This window comes from Ursus arctos, unplaced genomic scaffold (assembly GCF_023065955.2).
Source record: "Ursus arctos isolate Adak ecotype North America unplaced genomic scaffold, UrsArc2.0 scaffold_2, whole genome shotgun sequence".
NCBI classification, from domain to species: domain Eukaryota; kingdom Metazoa; phylum Chordata; class Mammalia; order Carnivora; family Ursidae; genus Ursus; species Ursus arctos.
In genome coordinates, this window is record NW_026622874.1 from 81777929 (window position 1) to 81804102 (window position 26174).

At 36.1% G+C, this 26174-nt stretch overlaps 1 protein-coding gene across 1 annotated transcript in view; it reads left to right on the forward strand.

The window, feature by feature from the left end:
* Nucleotides 1–26174, forward strand: part of LOC113267546 (phospholipid-transporting ATPase ABCA3-like) — a 207597-nt gene that overhangs the window by 93361 nt on the left and 88062 nt on the right. The window contains exons 7-10 of the mRNA XM_057314991.1: nt 2173–2289; nt 2640–2757; nt 7812–7985; nt 18661–18842. Of these exons, the coding sequence (XP_057170974.1) occupies nt 2173–2289; nt 2640–2757; nt 7812–7985; nt 18661–18842 (591 nt within the window). The remainder of the gene's footprint in view (nt 1–2172; nt 2290–2639; nt 2758–7811; nt 7986–18660; nt 18843–26174) is intronic.

A 26174-nucleotide genomic window follows, 5' to 3' on the forward strand; every position in this document is an offset into this window, starting at 1 on the left:
ATACTTTATTTCCTTATTTGATTCCTTGGCATAATAAAATATACCTGAATCCATTTCTAAGGATATTGGAAAGAATCAAATGACCAGATATCCTCACATTTATTTGCTTATTCAGTACACGATTTTAAGCATTTCCTATGTACTAGACCGAGGACACTAAGGCCTCAGAGTTTAATACTGAAATATTATAATTAAAATACATTACTTTAATGATATTGTAAAAAACCCCTCTTTTGAATAGCTTTTGGAAACTAGCACCACTAATTTGACTCTTTTTATTATCCTTTTAAATTAAAATGATCGTGTAACGTTTTAAGTTTTTATTTAAACTCGTTAGTTAATGTACAGTGTTACATTATTTGCAGGTGTACACTGTAGTAATTCAACAGTTTGTAAGTCACGCTGTGCTCATCATGACAAGTGCACTCCTTAATCCTCATCACCTGTTTCACCCATCCCTCCACCTCCCTCTTCTCTTATAACCGTCAGGTTTGTTCTCTATAAATAATAGGGTCTATTTCTTGATTTCTCTCTCTCTTTCTTTTTTTCCCTTTGCTTCTTTGTTTTGTTTCTTAAATTCCACATGAATGAAATCATATGGTATTTGTCTTTCTCTGACTGACTTACTTCACTTAGCATTTTACTCTCTAGCTCCATCCATGTCATTGCAAATGGCAAGAGTTCATTCTTTTTTATGGCTGCGCAATATTCCAGTGTATGTATGTACCACATCTTCTTTATCCATTCATCAGTCAATGGACATTTGGGCTGTTTCCATAATTTGGCTATTGTAAGTGATACTGCTATAAACATTGGGTGCATGTATCCCTTTGAGTTAGAATTTTTGTATTCTTTGGGTAAATGCTGGATCAGGGGTAGCTCTATTTTTAGCATTTTGTGGAACCTCCATACTGTTTTCCACAGTGGCTGCACCAGTTTGCATTCCCACCAACAGTGCAGGAGGGTTCCTTTCCCCTTTTCTCCACATCCTTGCCAACACCTGTTGTTTCTTGTATTGTTGATTTTAGCCATTCTGACAGGTGTGAGATGATATCTCATTTTGATTTGCATTTCCCTGATGATAAGTGATGAGCATCTTTTCATGTGTCTGTTGGCTGTTTGTTTCTTGTTTGGAGAAATGTCTGTTCATGTCCTCTGCCCATTTTTTAATTGGATTATTTGGTTTTGGGGTGTTGAATTTTATAAGTTCTTTATATATTTTGGATACTATGCTGAATTATAGTTCACAAAGCTCACTACTAAAAATCTGTGAACTTGCCCATAATGTTATTTGGATTTTAGTGTTGACAGATGAGGACATTGAGGCACAGAGAGGTCAAGGAGTTTGCTCAAGGTTATATTGCAGGTAAGTGACAGAGTGAGGATTCAAACCAGGGGAATCTGTCTCAGATTCACTGTACCACAGAAAAGTAGCCTCAGAAATGTACAGAGGCAGCATGATGGAGGGGGAAGAGCACCGAACAGGGAGCTCCTTCCGTGCAGCTTTGTAGCAGCAACTCACCCTCTTTGAGTCTGGCGTTATGATCTATAAAATTAGAAGGGTTTATGTAAATTAGGAAATAGCAAACTTTACCTGGAAACAAAACCAGATAATATATATTTTAGGCTTTGCAGGCCATATTACAGCTATCAATTCTATTATAGGATGAATGCAACCACAGTACAGAAATGAGTGAGCATGGCTGTGTGCCAATAAAGCTTTATTTATAAAAGTAGGAGGCAGCCTGAATTTAGCCCATAGGCTGTAGTTTGCCTGTCCCTGCTTTAGTATATAATTGAATTAAAGCTTGTATTACCTTTCTTTAAGACTTCCTGGAGGTAGAATATAATGAAGAGAAAGGTGGTCTTATTTTTTGTGTTTTAAATTTTTAGTTAAGTATTTCTTGTGTTAGAACCACAACTGGTAAGTTATCAGGGAGGAGATCTGGACTCAAAATTCTGAGTTGGAATTGTAGCACTGCCACTTGTTAGGTGGATGGTTTTGATCAGGTCACTTAACTATTCTGAGACTCGATTTCTCTGTAAAATGAGGATGACAATACTTAACCTATGTAAGTTTTTGTAGGAAATAAGTCAGATAATATTTATGAATGCATTTTGAAAACTATGAATTGTTTTTCATGACATTTGGTTTGTGTTTACTCTCTACAGGAGTACCAGCTCATGATAGGACTCAGTAATGCTATGCTCTGGGCTTCCTATTTTGTCTCATTCTTTCTGATGTTTTTAATTATCATCTGTTTACTATGCGTGATTTTATTTGTCAAGGCAAGTATGTATTTGAATGCAGAACGCTGCATCTAAAGTTCGAAAGGGTTAAAATAACGGTGGGAATGGGCTGAGTGGGTTTTATTTTCTGAAAGAATACATGCATAGTTTTTCACTGAGTCCCCTTGGGAATTCAGAAGTGGCTCGGTTTATCAGCACACAAAACCATAGACCTAGGTGGGCAGCCCTTCCCCAAGAAAAGAGTTACTTAGTTCACTTTGCATCTCTCTGAGCAGTGACCCATTTCACTAGGACTACTCAAGTGGTAAGGGTATTTTCTTTGGCCTCCCTTGTTTATCTATGACACCTCTTCCAGTAGGACTAAACTGACATCCCACTTGTTTTGTTAGATCGTACCTGAGGTAGTCCTCCAGTACAGTGACCCATCTCTCGTCTTCGTCTTTTTCCTGTGCTTCGTTGTCGCCTCTATATTCTTCGGCTTTCTGATTTCCACATTCTTCGATACAGGTGAGTCTAAGACTCCTCCGTTGACAGATTCTCAGCGTTTCAGTTGATCTTAAAGATGATTGCATTTGGGAGCTCTTTCTAACCTTCAGCTGCCACCTCATATCCAGGCTCTGCTTATTATACTTTAACAAAAAAGACAGATATCATATACACGTAAAATGACTTGAGAGGAAGGGCACAGGAAAATCAATACAGCAGAGGATGCCCGTAAAACTGACATAAGGTCACATGTGACAATAGGGTGTCAACTGAAATAGGGTCATGTGGAAATATTCATTCATCCACTCACTTGCTCTTTAAAATCTTTGGATCACTCACCACATTCCTAGAACCACGTCAGATATGCAAAAGGCACATGAGAATCGACTTCTACCCTTTGTGTTCTCACATTTGAGAGGGGTATGTAACTGGATAAATTCAGACTGGGCTAAGTTAGGGAATTTGTACAATTACTTCTCCAGTGGTCATTTTCTGTTATCATTTATTAAAAAATAAGTATATCTTCTTTTTTAGATAACAAATATTCACCATTTTCACCTTTATATCTTTCATATATGCTGAGTAATTAGAGTATTACCTTCTCTTGGTCATTTAAGGTACAAGTACTATAAAACAAATTGCTTTATGGTAAAATTGACATTTCATAGGTATTTTTATTGTTTTCGGTAACACTGCTACCACTTGGTTGGTTCTTACAAAGAAGAGAGTCATACCTACCACCTGTCATGAAGTGTAGTAAAACTATGAGTGCAGAGACTCATTATGTCAAAGTCAGGCTGAAGGTAGCTTGCTGAAGAGCAGGTAAAGTGGACAAATCCCCAGAAGCAACTCATTGGCCAAAACAACTATGATACTGATTAAATATTTTTTAAAAATTCTTTCTGTTTATAAACATTGCTGAGGTGGCACAAAGTCCAAAAAATTAGATGGGAGGTGATTGAATGCCAAAGATAGCTTTTGTGTTCGGATTTTCTGTTGAGCACTAGAGATTTTGGTGTTTTCTTCTGATAGCAATTCAGGGGCTAAGGGAAGTCTGGAGAACCTGCCAAAGGTGGACTATTTAAGAGGTACACCTCAAATAAAGGTAAAACGTCAAAGAGCCGCTCTTGCTGTGCAGGTGAATGAGAAACAAAGGTGCCACACAGAAGGAACAGCAAATTCTTGCTTTGCTTACATTCACCAAGGTATTAAGATTGTGGTTTATGTGAGAAGGGCATCAGTGAATGCAATCAGCAGATAAAAATTCCAAGTTTTAATAGCAGAAGATTAGTGAGTTATATACAATTTTATATTTGGAAGTTACAGAAGTGCTACTTTATCCTTCTTGCCATCTGCTTACATATCTGAAGATTTTTGATTGTTTTTTGTGATTCCTGTTTTAGTTGGCTTTTTGACTAAATAAAACTACATGTATTCCCTAGGGAATGATCTATATATGAGGTGGTATCATTCTATTATATTTCTACTGATGCTTTTCCATATTTTTTATTATAAGTCCTTTAAGCTTTTTCATGGCATGAAAGAGATAACAAATGCAAGAGTGTATATACAGTGTACATAATAATAAAATGAACACCCAGGTGCTCCCCCAAGTACTCAACATACCGCACTGGAAAACAGAAATTGTTGGTGTCTAAGGAACGCTTTGGGTGCTCCTTTCTGATAATAACCACTATTCTGATTGACTTTTCTTTACAGCTTTCCCACTTATGTATCTATCACTAGTTAATGCATTGCTTAGTTTTATTAGTGAAATTACACTATATGATTTGGATGTAACATGCTGTTATGATTTAAGCTTTATATAGTTATGATTTCATTTTTACTGCTATATAGTGTTCTCTTGTACAGTTATCTGTTTTACACTTGATGGGTATTTGGGTTGTTTCTAGTTATTGTTATGAATAATATTGATGTGAACATTCTTACATATGTCAGCTGGTAGATTTTTTCTGGGGCACATAATTAGGAGTGGAGTTTCTTACTCAGAGTATGTGAGCATGTTACCTTACAAGGTTATGTCAGACTGTTTCCAAAATGGTTGTACAATTTCAAATTTCTCCTAGCAGTACATAAGTATCTCTGTTGTTTCAGACTTTTAAAATTTGTATCATATTTTGAGGTGTGAAAGGTATCTCATAGTACTTTTAATTTGTAATTTCCTGGTAATTATTGATGCTGATCGTATTTTTAGGTTAATAAGAACCATGTGTGATTTTCCTCTATAAAATGCCCGTTTATATCTTTGACCACGTATTTTTACAGCTTTATAAAAGTATAATATACATACCATAAAATTCACCCACTGGTAGGTTTTTCAAGTTATGCAACATCACCAAGTCTCATGTTAGAAGTTTTCCATCACTCCTAGAATTTCCTTAGAGCTAATTTTCAGTCAATCCTCATTCTTATCTCTCTGATACAAGGCAACAACTTATCTGCTTTCTTTCTACATAAATTTGGCTTATCTAGACATTTGGTGTATATGGGTAAAGTAAGTATGAAGTCTTTTCTTCTTCTAAAATATCTAGTCTAGCTTCTTAACATAATGATTTTGAAATCCATTCATGTTTTAGCATGTATCAGTATTTCCTTTCTGTTAATTGCTGGATAATATTTCCTTATATGGATATATAACATTTTGTTTATGCATCCCAGGGTTAAAAGACATTTAAATTGTTCACAGTATTTTAGGCCATTATGAATAACACTGCTATGGCTATTTACATACAAGTCTTTGTGTGGACGTATGTTTTCGCTTCTGGAAATGGAATTGTTGGATTGTGAGATAAATTTAAATTCAACTTTTAGAGAACTTCCCAATTTTTTCCCAGTGTGGCTATACAATTTTATATTTATCCCCACCAGCAGTGAATAAGGGTTCCTGTTTCACCACATCCTGGCCTTTTTTTCCCCCTTTAATTTAACATAATTTAATTTAATTTAAAATTCCAGTATAGTTAGCAAACAGCATTCTGTTAGTTTCGGGTGTACAATATAGTGATTCAACATTTCCATACAGCACACCGTCCTCATCACAGGTGTACTCCTTAATCCCTATCACCTATCTAACCCATTCCCCCCCACAACCTCCCCTCTTATAACCATCAGTGTGTTCTCTAGAAGTAACAATCTGTTTTTTGGTTTGCCTCTCTCTCTCTCTCTCTCTTTTCTCCCCCTTAGTTTGTTTCTTTGTTTGTTTGTTTAAGTAGACTCCACATTGGGCTGGGGCCGAACTCAGGACCTTAAGATCAAGAGTTGGATGCTCAACCAGCTGAGCCACCCAGGTGCCCCTCATTTGTTTTGTTTTTTAAGTCCACATGTGAGTGAAATCATATGGTATTTGACTTTCTCTGACTGATATATTTCACTTACCATAATACTCTCTAGCTTGGAAGTCCTCAGGAAGTTAAAAATAGAACTACTATATGATCCAGTAATTGCACTACTAGGTATTTACCCAAAGAATACAAAAATATTAATTCAAAAGGATATATGTACCCTGATGTTTATAGCAGCATTATTCTATAATAGCCAAATTATGGAAACAGCCCAAATGTCCATTGACTGATGAATGGATAAAGAAGCTGTGGCACACACATGCGTGCATGCGCGTGCACACACACACACACACACACACACACACGGGAATATTACTCAGCCATAAAGAGGAATATTACTCAGCCATAAAGAAGAATGAAATCTTGGGGAGTGTTTTTAACACTCACAAACACCGTCTCAGAGGGTGACCTGACCTCATATTAACTTAATCATCCTTTGAAAGGCCCTGTCTCTAACTATGGCATATTCTGAGATACTGGAGGTTAAGGCTTCAACATGTGAATATTGGGGTGGTGGACACAATTCAACCCAGAACACCTGGTATTCCTAGTAATTTATTTAATGTAAAGCACTGCATATAAAAATTGTGGAAATCACTTGAGTCTTTGGATGACTTTTTTTCCTGCATAGAGGATTTACTTTTAAATCCATCAGTCATTTAGGTGTGGGGCTCTAGCACCCCTAGATTAGGGGTGTGATAATAATCCAATAAGAATTTGAGGTGATTGAAAATGATCCGTTTCTGGTACACCTGTACTTTAGATGTAGCCTTTCAGGGCCCTAAGTAAAAGTTTGAGGTATTAATTATGGCTTCTTTTCTTTAGCGTGTCTTAATTTCTGTATGCCTTTGACATTGTCAAAAACTCTGCTCAGTCCCTCAGACTCTCAGCCACAGATTTTACAAATGCTTCGAGGTGAAAATTAGCATGAAATTTTAGACTTACCTCTCCTGAGTTCTCTTCTTACCTCGATTTTGGCCCTGCAAATTATCCCTTACTGGTAGCTCTCTGTCACTTAACTAACTTAAAAAGTATCACTTTAACATATAAACAAATTTAAAAAATAATTTGTCTAGATTTTTCTGTTGTCATTGAAAGAGTTGGTCTGAAATAATGCAATCCCCGTGACACATAGCATCCTAATCCAGATGCTTCTCTGCTACACTGACTTTTTTCTGTCTTTTTAATGTACTGTTTTATAAAGTATTAAATAAGTATTCAAAGTATCATGGATAAGACTGAAAATATATTGTCTAAAACCACTGTCAGCTTTTTCAGTTTTCATCTTCCAACATTCCAAAATAAATGGAAACAGGTGTATTCATATGATGAGATTAGTGGTGGTGTCCATCTAGAGATCGTTAGGCTGAGCAGTCACGAATTAAAAATGAAAAAGGAAGCTTTTATAAACATAAGTCCTTTTTTAGATAAGTAAATATTCATTGTCATAGCATTAGCATTAGAAGGAGGATGAATTCCAGCAAAGTTTATTCCCTGTACCACTCATTCATTCATTCATTCATTTAAGGAAAAATATTTATTGAGCACCTGTTCAGCACTGTTCCAGATGCTCATGATACAGTGGTGACCAAGGCAGTTTCCCTTCTTTTGTAGGGTCTACATTTTAGAGCTATTTGTAATGAGATGAGATTTCTACATCAAGCTTTTGTAGTTTACTTGAACTGACTCTGTGTTTTCCTTCTTACTTTTCAGCTACTTTGGCTGTTTCTGTTGGAGGTTTCCTCTATTTTGTCACCTTCTTTCCATATGTGTTCGTGAGCACCTTGTATACACAGATGGCCCTCACCGAGAAGCTGGCTTTCTGTCTCTTTTCAAATGTCGCTGTAGCTTTGGGGGTTGATTTTATAAGCAAGATGGAAATGAAGCGTGAGTCTTTACTTTGTAAAATTGACTTTGGTGATTTGATTCCCAGGAAGAAAAGGCATGTGATCTGGGATTGCCAGTGGAGTGGGTGGGACAGTGGGTGAGATTGGATTGTAGTGTTTCTTAAATATTTCTTTTCTGGATTGTAGTATTTTTTATCATAAAAATGATATCTCTGTAATATATATATATACACACACACACACTATATATATATATACCTATGTACATGAACATATATATGCAAATTATGTATGTATGTATTTACATGTCTTTGTATCAGTGGGCTCATCTTGAGGAGCAGTTTTGCCACCTAGGGGGTATTGGCAATGCCTAGAGATATTTTTGGTTTTTGATTATCATGTCTAGCGGAGGACTACTACTGATACCTAGTGTGTAGACGCCAGAGATGCCACTAAATATGCTACAGAGTACAGGACATTCCCCGAAACAGAAGTATCCAGGTTCAGATGTCACTAGTGCTGAGGTTGAGACAGCCAGCTAATATCCATATTTTAACATTTGTGAGTTCACACTGTTGCATCTAATTCCTATCCAATGTGAAGAGTTCTTCCTAGCTTTTCCCTGTATATATAGGGACAAGAGAAATGTGCCCCCCTCACCATTATCAATATAATTACACTTTTGTTCAGTTTTGTACTACTCCGGAAATAGTTAGGGAACTGCCCACCCATACCACTGTAAGCAACAAACATATTAAGTATGGTAATTGTTTGTAGTTCTACATTTAGTCTGAGGCTGTGTAGTCAAAGTATTATGTTAAAAAATTACTTGGGTTAGTACTCCTTTTTACTTTCAGTGTAATTATTCATTCGAAATATAAGTAGGCACATTTGTTTCTGTTTGTATCCCATTTTTCATCCTGTCACCACTGTTAGTTTAATATAAATTTCTGAGTATGTAAAACATTAACACAATTTGTAGAAAGTAAAAACTATAGAAAAAGCATAGTTAGATAAGAATCATTCCCTTCTCTTACCAGTACATCTCACCCTTGTAGAGATAATATCTTACTTAATTCTGTTTTATCTTTTTCTGTGTTTTATTTTCTAAAAAATTTGCAATTTTCTATATTTTCTTGTTTTCCTCAGTTTCTTTTAAAAATGTTAGTGTACTGCATACTCCTTTACAATGTGCTTTTCAGCTAACATTATGTTTTAGAAAACATTCCTTATGAGCTTACAGACACATTTTCATTAGTTTTAGAGATACATTGTATGGGTGTGGCAAAGTTCATTCAACCTATCTTCTATCTATGAGCATTTAGGAGCCTTATAGTATTTTGCAATTAAACCTGAAATGAATTATCCATATGTATTTTTGTGTTATTGGATATGTAGAATAAGGGTAAATTACCAGAAGTGGGCCTGGAGTAGGGTTTTGATAACAAATTTAATTCTTCGATAGATGTAGAAATGTGTTTCTAAATCCATTTTCCTTGAGTAAGTTTTAGTAGCTTGTGTCTTGTATAGAATTTGTCCATTATATGTAAGTGGTCAAAATTGTGAACATAAAGTTGTTCTTCATATTCCTTTATTATCTTTTTTCTGGGTCCTTTAATATATTATTAAGCTTTACATGCAGTAAAATTGCCCCTTTTGGGGGTGTACAGTTTTGTGAGTTTCAATAAATGTATATATTAATTTAACCTCCACAGCAATCAGGAAACAGAACCATTTCCTCATAACAAAAAATTTCCTTGTGTTGCCCCTTCCATTCAACCCCTAATACCTAGCAGTCATTGATCTGCTCATCTAGGCAGTTTTGCGTTTTCTAGAATCCATGCAAATGGAATTATATGGTTCTGACACTGGCTTCTTCCACTTAGCCTAAGGCATTTGTTTTTCATCCACGCTGTATCAGTAGTTCAGTTCTTTATATTGTAAAGAGTCAACTAATTAGGGATCCTAACTACATATGAAAAATCCCTCACCTTTGCTGTATAACATGTGTCTGTTCTGTTCTGTTTTGTTTTTTATAATTCATGTTTCTCTTCATTTGAGGTTGCATTTTTTCTCTCTCTCTTTTTTAATATTCTCATCCTGGTGGGTATGAAGTGGCATGCTATCATGGCTTTTTTCTGTAATGACTAATGATATTAAGCATCTTTTCATGTGCTTGTTGGACATTTGTACAACTTTTTTGAAGAAATATCTATGCAAGTCCTTTGCCTAATTTTAAATTGTGTTGTTTGTCTTTTGTTAAGTAGTAAGTGAGTAAGAGTTCTTTATATATTCCAGATACAGCCCCTTTATTGTATGATATTTTCTTCCATTCTGTAGATTGTGTTTTAACTTTCTTGATAGTGCCCTTTTATGCACAAATGTTTTTAATTTTTATCACATCCAATTTATTATTTTGTTGTTTGTGTTTTGGTGTCATATATTTGCCAAATCCAAAGTCATGAATATTTGCCTGCATGTTTTTCCTAAGAGTTTTTTTTAAAAAAGTAGTAGCTATTTAGGTTTTTGATCCATTTTAAAAAGTTAATACTTGCTGTAAGGGAAGAGTCCAACTTTATTCTTTTGCATGTGCATATCCAGTTATTTCAACATCACTTGTAGAAATAAACCTTTTTCATCCAGTGTAATTGTCTTGGAATCCTTGTCAAACCTAGTTAGCCATTACTCACAGTTGTATTACTTCGATCTATATGTCTGTCTTTCACCAGTACCAGTTTGATTACTGTAGCTTGGTGGTACTGAAATCAGAAAGTGTGTCTTTCAGCTTAGTTCTTCTGTTATCAAGATTGTTTTGGCTATTCTGGGTCTCTTGAAATTCCATATAAACTTTTTCAACAATTGGATTTTAACTTTTTATTTTATTTTTAAAAGTTTTTCTTTAAATCCTAGTTAGTTAACGTACAGTGTAACAGTTTCAGGTGTAGTGATTCAACACTTGCAGATGACATCTGGTGCTCATCACAGCAGGCGCACTCCTTAATCCCCATCACCTATTTAACCCATCCCTCCCACCCATCTCCCCTCCAGTAACCATCAGTTTGCTCTTTATAATTAAAAGTCAGTTTCTTGGTTTGCCCCCCTCTCTCTTTTTCTCTATGCTTGTTTTGTTTCCTAAATTCCACATATGAGTGAAATCACGTGATATTTGTCTTTCTCTGACTGACTTATTTTGCTTAGCATGATACTATCTCCATCCACATCATTGCAAATGACAAGATTTCATTATTTTTTATGACTAATATTCCAATATATATATATATATTAGTCATAAGATATATGACTAATAATATATATATATATATATATATATATATATATATAAAAATCTATCTCACATCTTCTTTTTCCATTCATCAATTGATGGACACTTGGGCTCTTTCAGTAATCTGGCTATTGTAAGTAACTCTGCCATAAACATAGAGGTATATGTATCCTTTGAAGTTCCATATAAAATTATAGTTCAGGGGCACCTGGGTGGCTCAGTTGGTTAAGTGTCTGACTTATGAATTGGGCTCAGGTCATGATTTCAAGGTCATAAGATTGAGTCCCCTGTCAGGCTCTATGCTCAGCATGCAGTCTGCTTGAGATTTTCTCTCCCGCTTCTTCTGCCCCCTCCCTGCTCACGCTTTCACTTTCTCACTCTCTAAAATAAATAATAAATGAATCTTAAAAAAAATTTATGGTTCAGCTTTTTCATTTCTCAAAAAGGGCTTTTGAGAATTCAATAGGTATTGTCTTGAATCTACAGATTGCTTTGGGTACTGTTGCCATCTTAATAATATAGTCTTCTGATTTAAGAACACAGGAAGTTTTCCCACTTATTTAAGTCTTCTTTAATTTCTTTCGGTGATATTTTGTAGTAGTCAGCATACAAGTCTTGCAGCTCCTGTTTAAATTTATTGATAAGCATGTCATTCCTTTGATGCTATCGTAAATGGCATTGTTATCTTAAAATCCTTTGTAGTTGTTCATTACGAATAGATAGATGTATTGCTGATTATTGTATGTTGACCTTGTATCCTGCAACTTCGCTGAATTCTTTTATTAGCTTTAACATTCTTTTTGACGGAGTCTTTAGGATTTTCTATGCATAAGATTATGTCATCTGTAAGAGTAGTTTTAGTTTTTCCTACCTAAGTTTTTTTTTTTAATTTTTTAATTTATTTGACAGAGAGAGAGACAGCAAGAGAGGGAACACAAGCAGGGGGAGTGGGAGAGAGAGAAGGGGGCTTCCCGCTGAGCAGGGAGCCCAATGTGGGGCTCGATCCCAGGACCCTGGGATCATGACCTGAGCCGAAGGCAGATGCTTAATGGCTGAGCCACCCAGGCGCCCCTCTTCCTACCTAATTTGCCTTATATCTTTGTCTTGCTTAATTTCCATGGCTATAACTTCATATACGTATGACGTTGAGTAGAAGTGGGAGAGTGAACGTGTTCATCTTGTTCCTGATCTTGGAAGAAAGTTTTCTGTCTTTTACTTTTGATTATTATTTTAGTTGAGGGTTTTTCATAGGTGACCTTTATCCCATTAAGAAAGTGCTTTCTCTTTCCCATCTTTAAATGTTTTTTATTATTATTGTTATTATTATGAAAGAGTATTGATATTGTCTAATACTCTTTCTTTATCCATTGAAATGAGCATGTAACTTTTTTTTCCTTCTTTTTCCCCAGCTTTATTGAGGTATGGTTCATAAAAAAGTGTCTATATTTAGGTTTTGCAGTGTGAATTTTTAAAAGGTGTACAATGATACATGATGATTTAATATACAACATGTATGCTGTGACGTGATGATCACAATCAAGTTAACACATCCATTACTTTAAATATTATTTGTGTGTGTGTGTGTGTGTGTGGTGACAATATTTAAGATCAATTTCTTAGCAAATTTCAAGAATTCAATAAATTATTATTAACTACAATTACCATGTTGTACGTCAGATCCACAGAATTTATTCATCTTATAACTGAAAGCTTATTCCCTTTGACTAACATCTCCCAGTTTTCCCAGCCCATGGTCCCTGGAAATCATTCTTTTACTCTCTGGTTCCAGGAGCTGTTTAGATAAAATATATAAGTGAGATCATATATTATTTGTCTTTTTATGTCTGGCTAATTTCACTTAGCATAATGTCTTCCAGATTCATCCATGTTGTTGCAAATAGCAGGATTTCCTTCTTTTTTATGGTCGATAATATTCCTGTGTGTGTGTGTGTGTGTGTGTGTGTGTGTGTCTATATGTATGTATATATATGAACAGTTGACCCTTGAGCAATACAGAGGTTAGGGCACTGACTGCTCATGAAAATCCATATATAACTTTTGACTCCATAAAAACTTAACTACTAATACTCTAATGTTGGCTGGAAGTCTTACCAATACCATAAATAGTAGCTTAATTCATATTTTATATGTCATATGTATTATATACTATATTCTTAAAGTAAGCTAAAAAAAGAAAGCATCAAGAAAATCATAAGGAAGACAAAATAAATTTACAGTATTGTACATACATATTTTTTAAGATATTTATTTATTTATTTATTTAATCTGAGAGGGAGCACGAGCAGGAGGAGGGGCAGAGGGGGAGGGAGAGGGAGAGAGAGAATCTTTCAAGCAGACTCTGTGATGAGTGTGGAGCCTAACAAGGGGCTTGATCTTACAACCTTGAGATCATGACCTCAGCCTAAACTAAGAGTCAGACACGTAACTGACTGGGCCACCCAGGTGCCCCTGTACATATATTTATTGGAAAAAAACCACGTATAAGTAGACCCACAATTCAAACCCATGTTGTTCATGGGTCAACTGTGTATATATCACATTTTCTTGGATAATAGAATGGGTATTTTCTTTATCCATTCATTTGTTGATGGATACTTAGGTTGTTTCCATACCTAGGCTGTTTGAATAATGGTGCAGTGAATTTGGGGGTACAGCTATCTTTTCAAGATCCTGTTTTCATTTCTATTTTTTTTCCTGTTTTCATTTCTTTTGGGCATACACCTGGGAGAGGGGTTGCTGGATTATATGTTTGAAATTTTTGAGGAACCTCCATACTGTTTTCCACAGTGGCCATACCAGTTTAAGGTCCCATTAACAGTACATCTGGGTCAAGAAAAGAATATGTAGGAGTGGGATGTTATTTTAAGATAAACAATAAAATGGACTAAAATGGAAAGTTTGTCTACTTCCAAGTTAGAGTTCAATTGATATATCTTGATATAATTAAATCATGTAAGTAGGAACTAATAGTTCTATATACATTTCCATTATCTCCCTTGGGTCTCATTCTAAATGCAAATGTACATAGTGTAAGAATATATAGAGGCTACTTCTCTGTGTCACTGCTTATAAAAGAGTAAGTAGTAACACCAACAAAATAGTCTAAGAGCTGCCTCCAAAATTAACATTAAAGGGGTTTTCAGGGAAATCATTACGTAGTATGTTTGTTTTGTCTTTGGCTATGTGTTTAACTGTCTCATTCAAAAGGAATTCCTATGCAACACAAAAAATTTTTTAAAAACCCAGAAAAACCCAAACTAACCTATAACACACAGATCAAACAAAGTATATATGGTCAGAGATTCCATCAGGTGTTTAAAGATGAATTTACTTCTATTTTTAGTACCTAAAGTGTTTTGAGAGGGCATTCATTAGTGTAAACATTTTAATCTATACACATAGTATAGTATTAATAAGAAATCCTGTATTAAATTCAATTCAAATTGGATTTTGCAAGTTAGTAACAAGTGCTTTGACAAAGTTATAGAAAGTGCATTTTCTTGTTTTCTGTTTTCATACAGTGTAATTTTTTTTTTTTTGGTGTTTATACCTTTTAAAGGCTAAAATCAGCCAAATATTCAGCAATATGTATGCTAAAAGTTTGGGTGTTAGTTTGTATTTTAAAAGAAACAATTTCCTTATGATTTGCCTCAAGTAAGTAGTATTTCCAGCTAATATTAAAAACTGAGAAAAGCACATTCAAAATGCTGATTTAATTTGGCAGCAAATTGTTATTCTTTGGAGACTAACGACGGTAGACATTACCCATCAAGATGAAGTGGGCTCTTTCAAATACTCAATAGTCTACATAAGAGTTTAGAAAATATTTTTAAAGAAGCATCTGTAATCACTGATAACAAGGCAATACCTAGTTTATGATGACTTGAAGCAAAACAAATGCTCATAAGGAAAAAAACTGTTTTAATATTATCTAAATTTATTTTTAGTCAGTAGCCTAGTAACATTTTCCATTCAGAGCTTTGAATGACATACTAGATGAGTTGGACCTCATAGATATATATCGAACACTACACCCCAGAACAGAAGAATACTCATTCTATTCTAATGCCCCTGGAACATTCTCAAGAATAGACCATGTTCTGGGTCACAAACAGGTCTCAATCGATACCAAAAGACTGAAATTATTCCCTGCAAATTCTCAGACCACAGTGCTTTGAAATTGGAACTCAACCACAAGGAAAAATTTGGAAGAAACTCAAACACTTGGAGACTAAAAACCATCCTGCTCAGGAATGATTCGATAAACCAGGAAATCAAAAATCAATTTTAACAATTTATGGAGACCAAGAAGAATGAAAACAAAAACCTATGGGACACTGCAAAGGCAGTCCTAAGGGGAAAATACATAGCCATCCAAGCCTCACTCAAAAGAATAGAAAAATCTAAAATGCAGTTTTTATATTCTCACCTCAAGAAGCTGGAACAGCAACAGAGGGACAGGCGTAATCCATGCACGAGAAAGCAGTTGATCAAGATTAGAGCAGAGATCAATGAATTAGAAACCAGGAGCACAGTAGAGCAGATCAACAGAACTAGAAGCTGGTTCTTTGAAAGAATAAATAAAATTGACAAACCACTGGCAAGACTTATCCAAAAGAATAGAGAAAGGACCCAAATTAATGAAATTATGAATGAAAAGGGAGAGGTCACAACCAACACCAATGAAATAGGAAGGATTATTAGAAACTTTAATCAGTACAATACTCTTTCTGTATAAGGCAGTTCCTGGGAGCCAGTTTAGGTAATGAAGGAGTTAAGTTAGGGGGTAATCGCTTACAGTTTTGTTTTGTTTTGTTTTGTTTTTTGTAAGATTTTATTTATTTGTCTCAGAGAGAGAGAGAGAGCATGAGCACAAGCAGGGGGAGTGGCAGGCAGAGGGAGAAGCAGGCTCCCCACTGAGCAGGAAACCTGATACAGAACTTGATCCCAGGACCCTGGGATCATGACCTGAGCCGAAGGCAGATGCTTAACCAACTGAGCCACCCAGGCATCCCCGCTTGCTGTTTAAATAGCAACATTTTGCTTCCCACTCAGTGTGCTAATAGCTGTTTCTAACGAAAAAAAGCAGTTCTTACAAGGTACTATTTCTGATTTCTTCATTGTTTGTAACCTTTGTAAATGAATCGTGTGAAACTGTAAAATTAGCAAATGTCTTGAAATCTGTATATAAAACGTACATTACCTCTAATTTCAAATTCATGTATTTGTGTAGCACTCAACCTTTACAAAGAAAAGCGGCTCCAAAAGGAACCTGCTCGTTTCCCTTTGTACCCACCTCACACCCTTATTTTAATTGTCTTCGTCATGGACCTTTCAAAGAAGAGATTTTATATTTCAGCCCCATAGGCAGTTGTCAGAAAATCCTGCTTTCCTCTGTTTGAAGGTGTTAAGTCCTACTGATGTTGGTGCATCCCTTCTAGTATTTTCACAGCTTCAGGAAGCATGTCTTCTGGTTGCCTATCTTCATCTTCATTTAAAGCTGCTGCCACCGAAAGGCTTGTGGAGCAAGAATTGGAAGTTTCTTTAGTTTGGGTGTACTTGATCCAAGTTGGATGAATATGGCTAATGCTTGCTTTCTTTATCATCAGGCTCCCATACCCAAACTTGGAGGTCTGTATGGGCTCTGTTTAGAGGTCTGTACCTTCTCATTCAGCTGGTCACCTCTCAGCACTGTGACTGAACTTTCCCCTGTTACTCCACAGGCTGTACCTAGCTGTGGCTTCTCAGGCTTCTCCTCTCTCCCACCTTCCTGCCCATCATTCTCACGTCACAGCCTCCTCTGTAGCCACACCAAGGACTCTGGCACTTCTTTTTTATTCTTTCTTAGAATTTCCATCTCTCTGCATACATTATCCATCTGGTCTTACATGTTGTATACTTCTTCCATTAAAGCACTTGCCATGTTAATCTGTTTTTTAAAACTCCTGGTCAGATAATCCTAACATCTTTGTCCTGTCGAAGTCTAATTCAGATGCTTGTTCACTCTCTTCAAACTGTATTCTTTGCCCTTCAGTATGCCTTGAAATTTTTTGTTAAAATTTGGATATGGGGGGCACCAGGGTGCTCAGTCAGTTAAGTGTCCGACTCTTGATTTCGGCTCAGGTCATGATCTTGGGATCCTGAGATCAAGCCCCCCCATTGGGCTCTGTGCCTAGGAGGGAGTCTGCTTGGGATTCTCTCTCTCCCTCTCCCTTTGCCCTTCCTGCTCATGTTCTTTCTCTCTCACTCTCAAATAAAATTAATTAATTAATTAAAATAAAATCTTTAAAAAAAAGTGGATATGAGGTATTGGGTAAAAGGAGCCAAAGTAAATAGTGATGTAGAGGTAAGGTGCATGGTCCTATGACTAGGCCTCAGTCACTTGATAAGCTTGTACCCTTGGACTATGAACTTCATCAGTGCTTCTCAGTTTTTGGCCCTGCTTAGATGGGACAGGATGGCCAGAGGGGGCTAGAGTTAGGTATTTCCCTTCCCCTAGGTAAGTTAGGCTCTGGTAAAATAGTTTCTCATGAAGGAAGGCCTGATTAGGAACGGAATACTCAGGCACATTTCAAAATGGCTCTTTTTTCCCTCTCCCTCCTAGAAGTATGAGGGGATTTTTCTCTGATATGCACTGTGAGGAACTGGCAGGGCTCCCGAAGGTAAAACTTGCAAAAGCTTGGATAACCCTCAGTGACTTGATCGCCTGGAGTTTTTAACCCTCAGACTTGTCTACCCTGGGCCTTGGCAATTCATCCGTTATAGTTCAGGTTTTCCTACCCCAGGTCTGGTTCCCTTGGAGGTTCCTGCTCAGTGTTTCTGTTTCATTAAATTCTCTGTGTCTGCCTATCTGTCTCTCCAGTTGTGGGGGCAGTGGTGTGCCCTGTGACCTCATATCTGTAATGGATCTGAGAAGCATGGGTGATTTTTCAGTTCCCCTTTTTACTTCTTGTTAGGATGGAGTGGTCTCCTGAGCTCCTTACATGCCAGACCAGAAACTAGAAGCCAAACCTTATTTTTGTATTGACGAATGTATTTCCAACTTTATATATCTTGCTGGTTATTTCAGTGGAGATTTGCATGAAAGAGAATGGAGGATAGTGTCACCATCCCAACCAATAGGCCTGTTTACGGCTTTAAAGCTTACTTTATGGACTTTTTGTGACTTTATTTTTGTTTCTGTCACTACTAACTTTTAGTTGAGTTTGGCTGTAGGAAGAGACAAATTGTATCATTACTTACTTTATTATCTTCTTGGACAACCTGAATTCCAAAGTATCAGCAAATAACAAATAGTACCTGTCTCCAGAGAATACCAGTACATTCTTGTTGTTTAATGATGAAACAGCTGGATAACTTTGTTCTAGTCACAGTTGGGCACCTCAAGTAACTGTCCACTATTATGTTTCAGAATATGGTGTCCAGTGGGATAACATCCTGTCACCAGTGAACCCAGATGATGACCTTACTTTTGCTCATATTATTGGAATGCTTTTATTTGATGCTTTCTTGTTTGGCCTTATGACCTGGTATATAGATGCTGTCTTTCCAGGGAAGTATGGTGTACCCAAGCCATGGTATTTCTTTGTGCAGGTAAGTTCTAATGATTCTATTATTGAGAGAAACCCCAGTTCTGATGTATTTAGTTTGTCAAGCAGTGAGCATTATTACCTTGAACACCCTCCCTGTGGTGGTCCAGTATTATGGTACTAATACAGTTTTTATTATTTCTAAACTAAAGCCATTGCAAGTTAACTTTGTGATATGTATAATAGAATCAAATGGCTTTCTACAGAAAAAGAAATCTCCATCTGAATGAATGTGTGGTGGGGTCCTTAGATCCTAGTGAGGAGGAGATGAATTGTGTCTCGTATCTGTTTTATCACCATCTGCTTTTTTCCACTCTTAGCCCAAATTACTTAGACTCAAAGCCATAGCAAAGTGGGGAGCATCTCTATCTTAGTCTATTTTCAGTCCCTTTTTTAATTGTTCTATGGTTCAAAGCAAGTGGTTGCTTTAGTCTCAGAAATCCTTTATAACTCCTAAAAATTATTGAGTACCCTGAAGAGCTGTGGTCAATATGGGTTTTATCTATCAATATTAACCATATTTGGAAATTAAAGCAGAAATTTTAAAAATATTTATCAACCTATTTAAATATATCACTAATAAACCCATTGCATGTTGAAGTCAACATTAGTGATAAATAGCTTTTTTACAAAATTTAAAAATATTAGAAGAGTGGCTTGCTTTATATTTTTTCAAATATCTCTTATATTTACTTAATAAAAGAAACTAGATTCTCATTGGAGACTGTATATCTGGCTCTGCATTTTAATCTTTTGCTTTTTTTTGCTTAAAATATATGGAGAAAATACAGCCTCATGCAGGTATGTAGTTGAAAAATGGAGGAGTATTTCAGTAGCCTTTTAAACAAATTTGGGTATCGTTTGTTACTTCACCAAAACTCAATTAATGATAATTTTCTAGCAGTTAGTTGAAATTTGGAATCTGAAAACACATTAACAAACATTTCTTATTCTCTTTCATAATAATATTCATTGGTGTATCTTGCGATTTGAGTATATCTTTAACCATGCATAAATTTGTAACATCGTATTTTGGTTATTTGAAAAATACTGGTTCACTGATACATACCTTCCTAGTGATGACCCATCTCATCATACATTATCAAAGCATCACATTTATTAATATCAACATGATGTTATCATAATAATTTTTAAGAATTGTAAATTTGTCATACAATAGTGGATATCAGTGTTTCAAAATTCTAGTTTTCACTTAAAAGTTCCAATTTTATCATTAGCAGCAAATATTGTCAGTTCTTTTCTTTGAAATAGTAACACCTCTTCATTAATTTTCAAGAAAAAGTCTGATAAATATCCAAGTCTAAAGAACCATAATTTTTAGGTCATTCTTTCAAAAAAATGGTATTCCATGAAAAAAGTGGCTAGTTCACAACTCAGTGACACAAGTAATTTTTCTCAGAGCTTCCATTATAATTTCATTTGCTATAGAAATGCTTTATTCGTATTTCCCACTTCATCACACAGAATATTTAAAAAATCATATTCAGGGAATGAAACTTAAAAACTTATTTTACTTTTTCATAAAAGACACAATTAACTGAAATATATTTATTTATTTGTTTGTTTTTTACTGTGTCTAGTGGTGAAGAAGATGGTGACTGCTTAGTAGTTTTATGTTACTAATTTGATTTGTGTTAAAGCACTAGGCATTTTACTTAACATTGCTTTTACACCCCCAATGAAAATACCAATGCAGTAGAAAGATGAATAATGTATTTTTACTTTTTTATTTTTATTTTTTATAATAATTTTTTATTATGTTATGTTAGTAACCATACAGTAAATCCTTAGTTTTTGATGTAATGTTCCATGATTCATTATTTGCATATAACACCCAGTGCAACATGCAATACGTGCCCTCCTTAATACCCATCACTGCCCTATCCCATTCCCCCATCCCCCTCCCCTCTGAAGCCCTCAGTTTGTTTCCCAGAGTCCATAGTCTCTCATGGTTCATTCCCCCTTCTGTTTACCCCCCCTTCGTTCTTCCCTGCCTTCTCCTACCGATCTTCCTATTTCTTATGCTCCATAAATGAGTGAAACCATATGATAATTGTCTTTCTCTGCTTGACTTATTTCACTTAGCATAATCTCCTCCAGTCCCGTCCATGTTGCTGCAAATGTTGAGAAATCGTTCTTTCTGATGGCTGAGTAATATTCCATTGTATATATCGACCACATCTTCTTAATCCAGTCATCTGTTGAAGGGCATCTCGGGTCCTTCCACAATTTAGCTATTGTGGACAATGCTGCTATGAACATTGGGGTGCATATGGCCCTTCTCTTCACCACATCTGTATCTTTGGGGTAAATACCTAGTAGTGCAATTGCTGGATCATAGGATAGCTCAATTTTTAACTTTTTAAGGGACCTCCACACATTTAAAAGTATTTTTATGAAAAAGAATTTTGAACTCACAGACTCATTGAAAATGTGTTAGGAATCTCCAGGGATCTATCTGTATACTGCATATCCAAATAAAGACACTTGATATAGAGTGATAAGAATGCTTTTCAATGAGCCATTTTATTTATTTAATTTATTTATTTTTTCCAGGAGACAAATAGTTTCTTTTGTGAATTTGTTATAATTTAAAAGATAACAGTATAAAACACTGGATACAGTGCTTGATAAGAAAAGGGTCAAGGCTTTGGTCCTTTATTATTATGCTTATTTTTGCTTATCTTTTTTTTTTAATTTGGATTGGAATTTTATTGAGTCTTTAGAACAGTTTACAAAGAATTGACAACAATATTGAGTCTTCTAATCCATAAACATAGTAAATCTTTCCAATTTTTTAGATCTTTTCTTTTTCTTTAGTTAGTATTTTGTGGTTTCCAGCAGATAGATCTTACATATATTTTATTAGATTTATGTACAAGTATTTTTATAGATTTTTTATTATGTTAGTCACCATACAGTACTTCATTAGTTTTTGATGTAGTGTTCCATGATTCATTGTTTGCTTATAACACCCAGTGCTCATTGCAATATGTGCCCTATGTTCTCCTCTATGATTTTGATGGATTCCTGTCTCACATCGAGATCTTTCATCCATTTAGAGTTTATCTTTGTGTGTGGTGTAAGAGAATGGTTGAATTTCATTCTTTTGTATATGGCTGTCCAATTTTCCCAGCACCATTTATTGAAGAGACTCTTTTCTCCATTGGATGTTTTTTCCTGCTTTGTCAAAATTAGTTGACCATAGAGTTTAGGGTCCATTTCTGGGTTCTCTATTCTGTTCCATTGATCTATGTGTCTGTTTTTGTGCCAGTACCATGCTGTCTTGGTGATCACAGCTTTGTAGTATAGCTTGAAATCAGGCAGTGTGATGCCCCCAGCTTTGTTTTTCTTTTTCAACATTTCCTTCGTGATTCGGGACCTTTTCTGGTTCCATACAAATTTTAGAATTGTTTGTTCCAGCTCTTTGAAAAATACCATTGGTATTTTAATAGGGATGGCATTGAAAGTATAGATTTCTCTGGGCAGCATAGACATTTTCACAAGTTTATTCTTCCAATGCATGAACATGGAATGTTTTTCCATCTTTTTGTGTCTTCTTCAATTTCTTTCATAAGCGTTCTATAGTTTCTAGAGTATAAATCCGTTACCTCCTTGGTTAGGTTTATTCCAAGGTATCTTATAGTTTTTGGTGCCTTTGTAAATGGAATCAATTCTCTAATTTCTCTTTCTTCAGTCTCATTGTTAGTGTATAGAAAAGCAGCTGATTTCTGTGCATTGATTTTGTATCCTGCCACATTACTGAATTGCTGTATGAGTTCTAGTAATTTGGTGGTGGAGTCTTTTGGCTTTTCCAAGTAAAATATCATGTCATCTGTGAAGAGAGAGAGTTTGACTTCTTCTTAACCAATTTAAATACATTTTATTTCTTTTTGTCATCTGATTGCTGATGCTAGGACTTCTAGCACTCTGTTGAACAATAGTGGTGAGAGTGGGCATCCCTGTCGTGTTCCTGATCTTAAGGGAAAAGCTCTTAGCTTTTCCCCATTGAGAATGATATTCGCTGTGGGCTTTTCATAGATGGTTTTTCTGATATTGAGGAATGTTCCCTCTATCCCTGTACTCTGAAGAGTTTTAATCAGGAAAGGATGCTGTATTTTCTCAAATGCTGTTTCTGCATCAATTGAGAGGATCATATGGTTCTTGTCTCTTCTGTTTTTAATGTGTTCTATCACACTGATTGATTTGTGAATGTGAACCGTCCTTGCATCCAGGTATAAATCCTACCTGGTCGTGGTAGATAATCCTTTTAGTGTACTGTTTGATCCTATTGGCTAGGATCTTGAGAATTTTGGCATCCATATTCATCAGGGATATTGGTCTGTAATTCTGCTTTTTGATGGGGTCTTTGCCTGGTTTGAGGATCAAGGTAATGCTAGCTTCATAGAATGAGTTTGGAAGTGTTCCTTCTGTTTCTATTTTCTTAAGGAGCTTCAGTAGAATAGGTATTATTTCTTCTTTAAATGTTTGGTAGAATTCCCCTGGGAATCCAGCAGTCCCTGGACTCTTGTTTTTTGGGAGTTTTTGATTACTGCTTCAATTTCGTTACTGGTTATTAGTCTATTCAGATTGTCAGTTTCTTCCTGTTTCAGTCTTGGTAGTTTATAGGTTTCTAGGAAGGCATCCATTTCTTCCAGGTTGCTTAATTTATTGGCATATAGTTGCTGATAATAATTCCTGATAATTGTTTCTATTTCCTTGGTGTTAGTCATGATCTCTCCCCTTTCATTCATAATTTTATTAATTTGGGTCCTTTCTCTTTTCTTTTGGATAAGTCTGGCCAGTGGTTTATCGATCTTATTAATTCTTTCAAAGAACCAGCTTCTAGTTTCCTTGATTTGCTTTACTGTATTTCTGGTTTCTAATGCATTGATCTCTGCTCTAATCTTTATTATTTCTCTTCTCCTGCTTGGTTTAGGTTTTATTTGTTGTTCTTTCTCCAGTTCCTTAAGGTGTAAGGTTAGCTTGTGTATTTGGGATTTTTCTATTTTTTTGTGTGAGGCTTGGATGGCTCTGTATTTCACCCTTAGGACAGCCTTTGCAGTATCCCATAGGTTTTGAACCAGTGTGTTTTCCTCCTCATTGGTTTCCATGAATTGTTTAAGTTCTTCTTTAATTTCCTGGTTGACCCAAACATTTTTAAACAAGATGGTCTTTAACTTCCAAGCATTTGAATTCCTTCCAAATTTTTTCTTGTAATGGAGTTCCTGTTTCAAAATGTTGTGGTCTGAGAATATGCAGGGAATAATCTCAATCTTTTGGTATCAATTGAGACCTGATTTGTGACCCAGTATGTGGTCTATTCTGGAGAAAGTTCCATGTGCGTTCAAGAAGAATGAGTATTCTGTTGTTTTAGAGTGGAATGTTCTGTATATATCTATGAAGTCCATCTGGTCCAGTGTGTCATTCAGAGCTCCTGTTTCTTTGTTGGTCTTCTGCTCACACTATCTGTCTATTGCTGAGAGTGAAGTCTTGAGGTCTCCTACTATTAATGTATTATTATCAATATGTTTCTTTATTTTGGTTAATAGTTGGCTTATGTAGTTGGCTGCTCCCATGTTGGGGGCATAGATATTTACAATTGTTAGATCTTCTTATTGGATAGACCCTTTAAGAATGATATAGTATCCTTCTGTATCTCTTACTACAGTCTTTAGCTTAAAATATAATTTGTCTGATATGAGAATTGCTACCCCAGCTTTCTTTTGAGGTCCATTGGCATGAAAAATGGTTCTTCATCCCCTCACTTTCAGTCTGGAGGAATCTTTAGGTTCAAAATTGAGTCTCTTGTAGACAACATATGGATGGGTCATGTCTTTTTTATCCAATCTGCAACCCTGTGCCGTTTCATGGGAGCATTTAGGCCGTTCATGTTGAGAGTGATTTATTGAAAGATATGATTTTATTGCCATCGTGGTGCCTGTGAAGTCCTTGTTTTTATAGATTGTCTCTGTAAATTTCTGGTCTGTATTACTCTTGGGGTCTTTCTTCTTTTGTAGAACCCCCCTGAATATGTCTTGCAGGGTCAGCTTGGTGGTCACACATTCTTTCAGTTTCTCCGGTCTTGGAAGCTCCTTGTCTTTCCATCCATTTTGAATGATAGCCTTGCTGGATAAAGTATCCTTGGCTGCATGATTTTCTCATTTAGTACCCTGAATTTGTCTCGCCAGCCCTTTCTGGCTTTCCAGGTCCTGTGGACAGGTCTGACATTATTCTGATGTTCCTCCCTCTGTACATAAGAAACCTCTTCCCCATAGCTGCTTTCAAGATTGTTTCCTTGGAGCTAAGATTTGCGAATTGTACTATTACATGTCAGGCCATTGGTCTGTTCTCATTGATCTTGGGAGGGTTCCTCTCTGCCTCTTGGACATGAATGCTTGTTTCCTTCCCCAGATTAGGGAAGTTCTCAGCTACGATTTGCTCAAATATATCTTCTAGACCTCTCTCTCTCCACCTCTTCAGGGATCCCAGCAGTTCTGACATTGGAACTTTTCATGGCATCATTAATCTCTCTCAGTCTGATCTCTTGGGCTTTAATTTGTTTTTCCCAGGCCTCCTCAGTTTCCTTCTTTTTATCATCTTATCTTCTTGCTCACTAATTCGTTCCTCTGCCTCGTTTACCCTGGCAGAGTATCCAGTTTAGACTGCATTTCATTTATCACATTTTTAAGTTTGGCCTGATTAGGTCTCATTTTTGTCTTTAGAGATTCTATATTATTGCTAATATTTTTCTCAAGCCTAGACACTGACTTAATAGTTGTTACTCTGAAGTCTATTTCTGACATCTTGCTTATATCCATTTTCATTAGGTCTGTGGCAGAGGCCACAGTCTCTGACTCTTTTCTTTGTTGGGGGTTCCTCCTCCTAGTCATTCTGCAGGGGGGTGGTTGAGGGAATGTACAGAGTCCAAAGTATTAACCACGATGCAAGCAATATGCACCTGTTTTGTAGGGATCTTAGGGTTCTTGTCCTCTTGTTCTTCCAGCCTGTCTTATGGGGGAGGGGCCTGCTGCGCTGTTACTCAGGCAACCTTGCTTTGGCAGAGTTGCCCTGCCCTCAGGGGGATGGGCTCCATGAAAACCAGTTTTGGGGACTTTTTTAAAAAATATTTTTTTATTATATTATGTTAGTCACCTTACAGTACATCCCTGGTTTTTGATGTAAAGTTCGATGATTCATTAGTTGCGTCTAACACCCAGTGCACCATGCAATACCTGCCCTCCTTACTGCCCATCACCAGCCTATCCCATTCCCCCACCCCCCTCCCCTCCAGAGCCCTCAGTTTGTTTCTCAG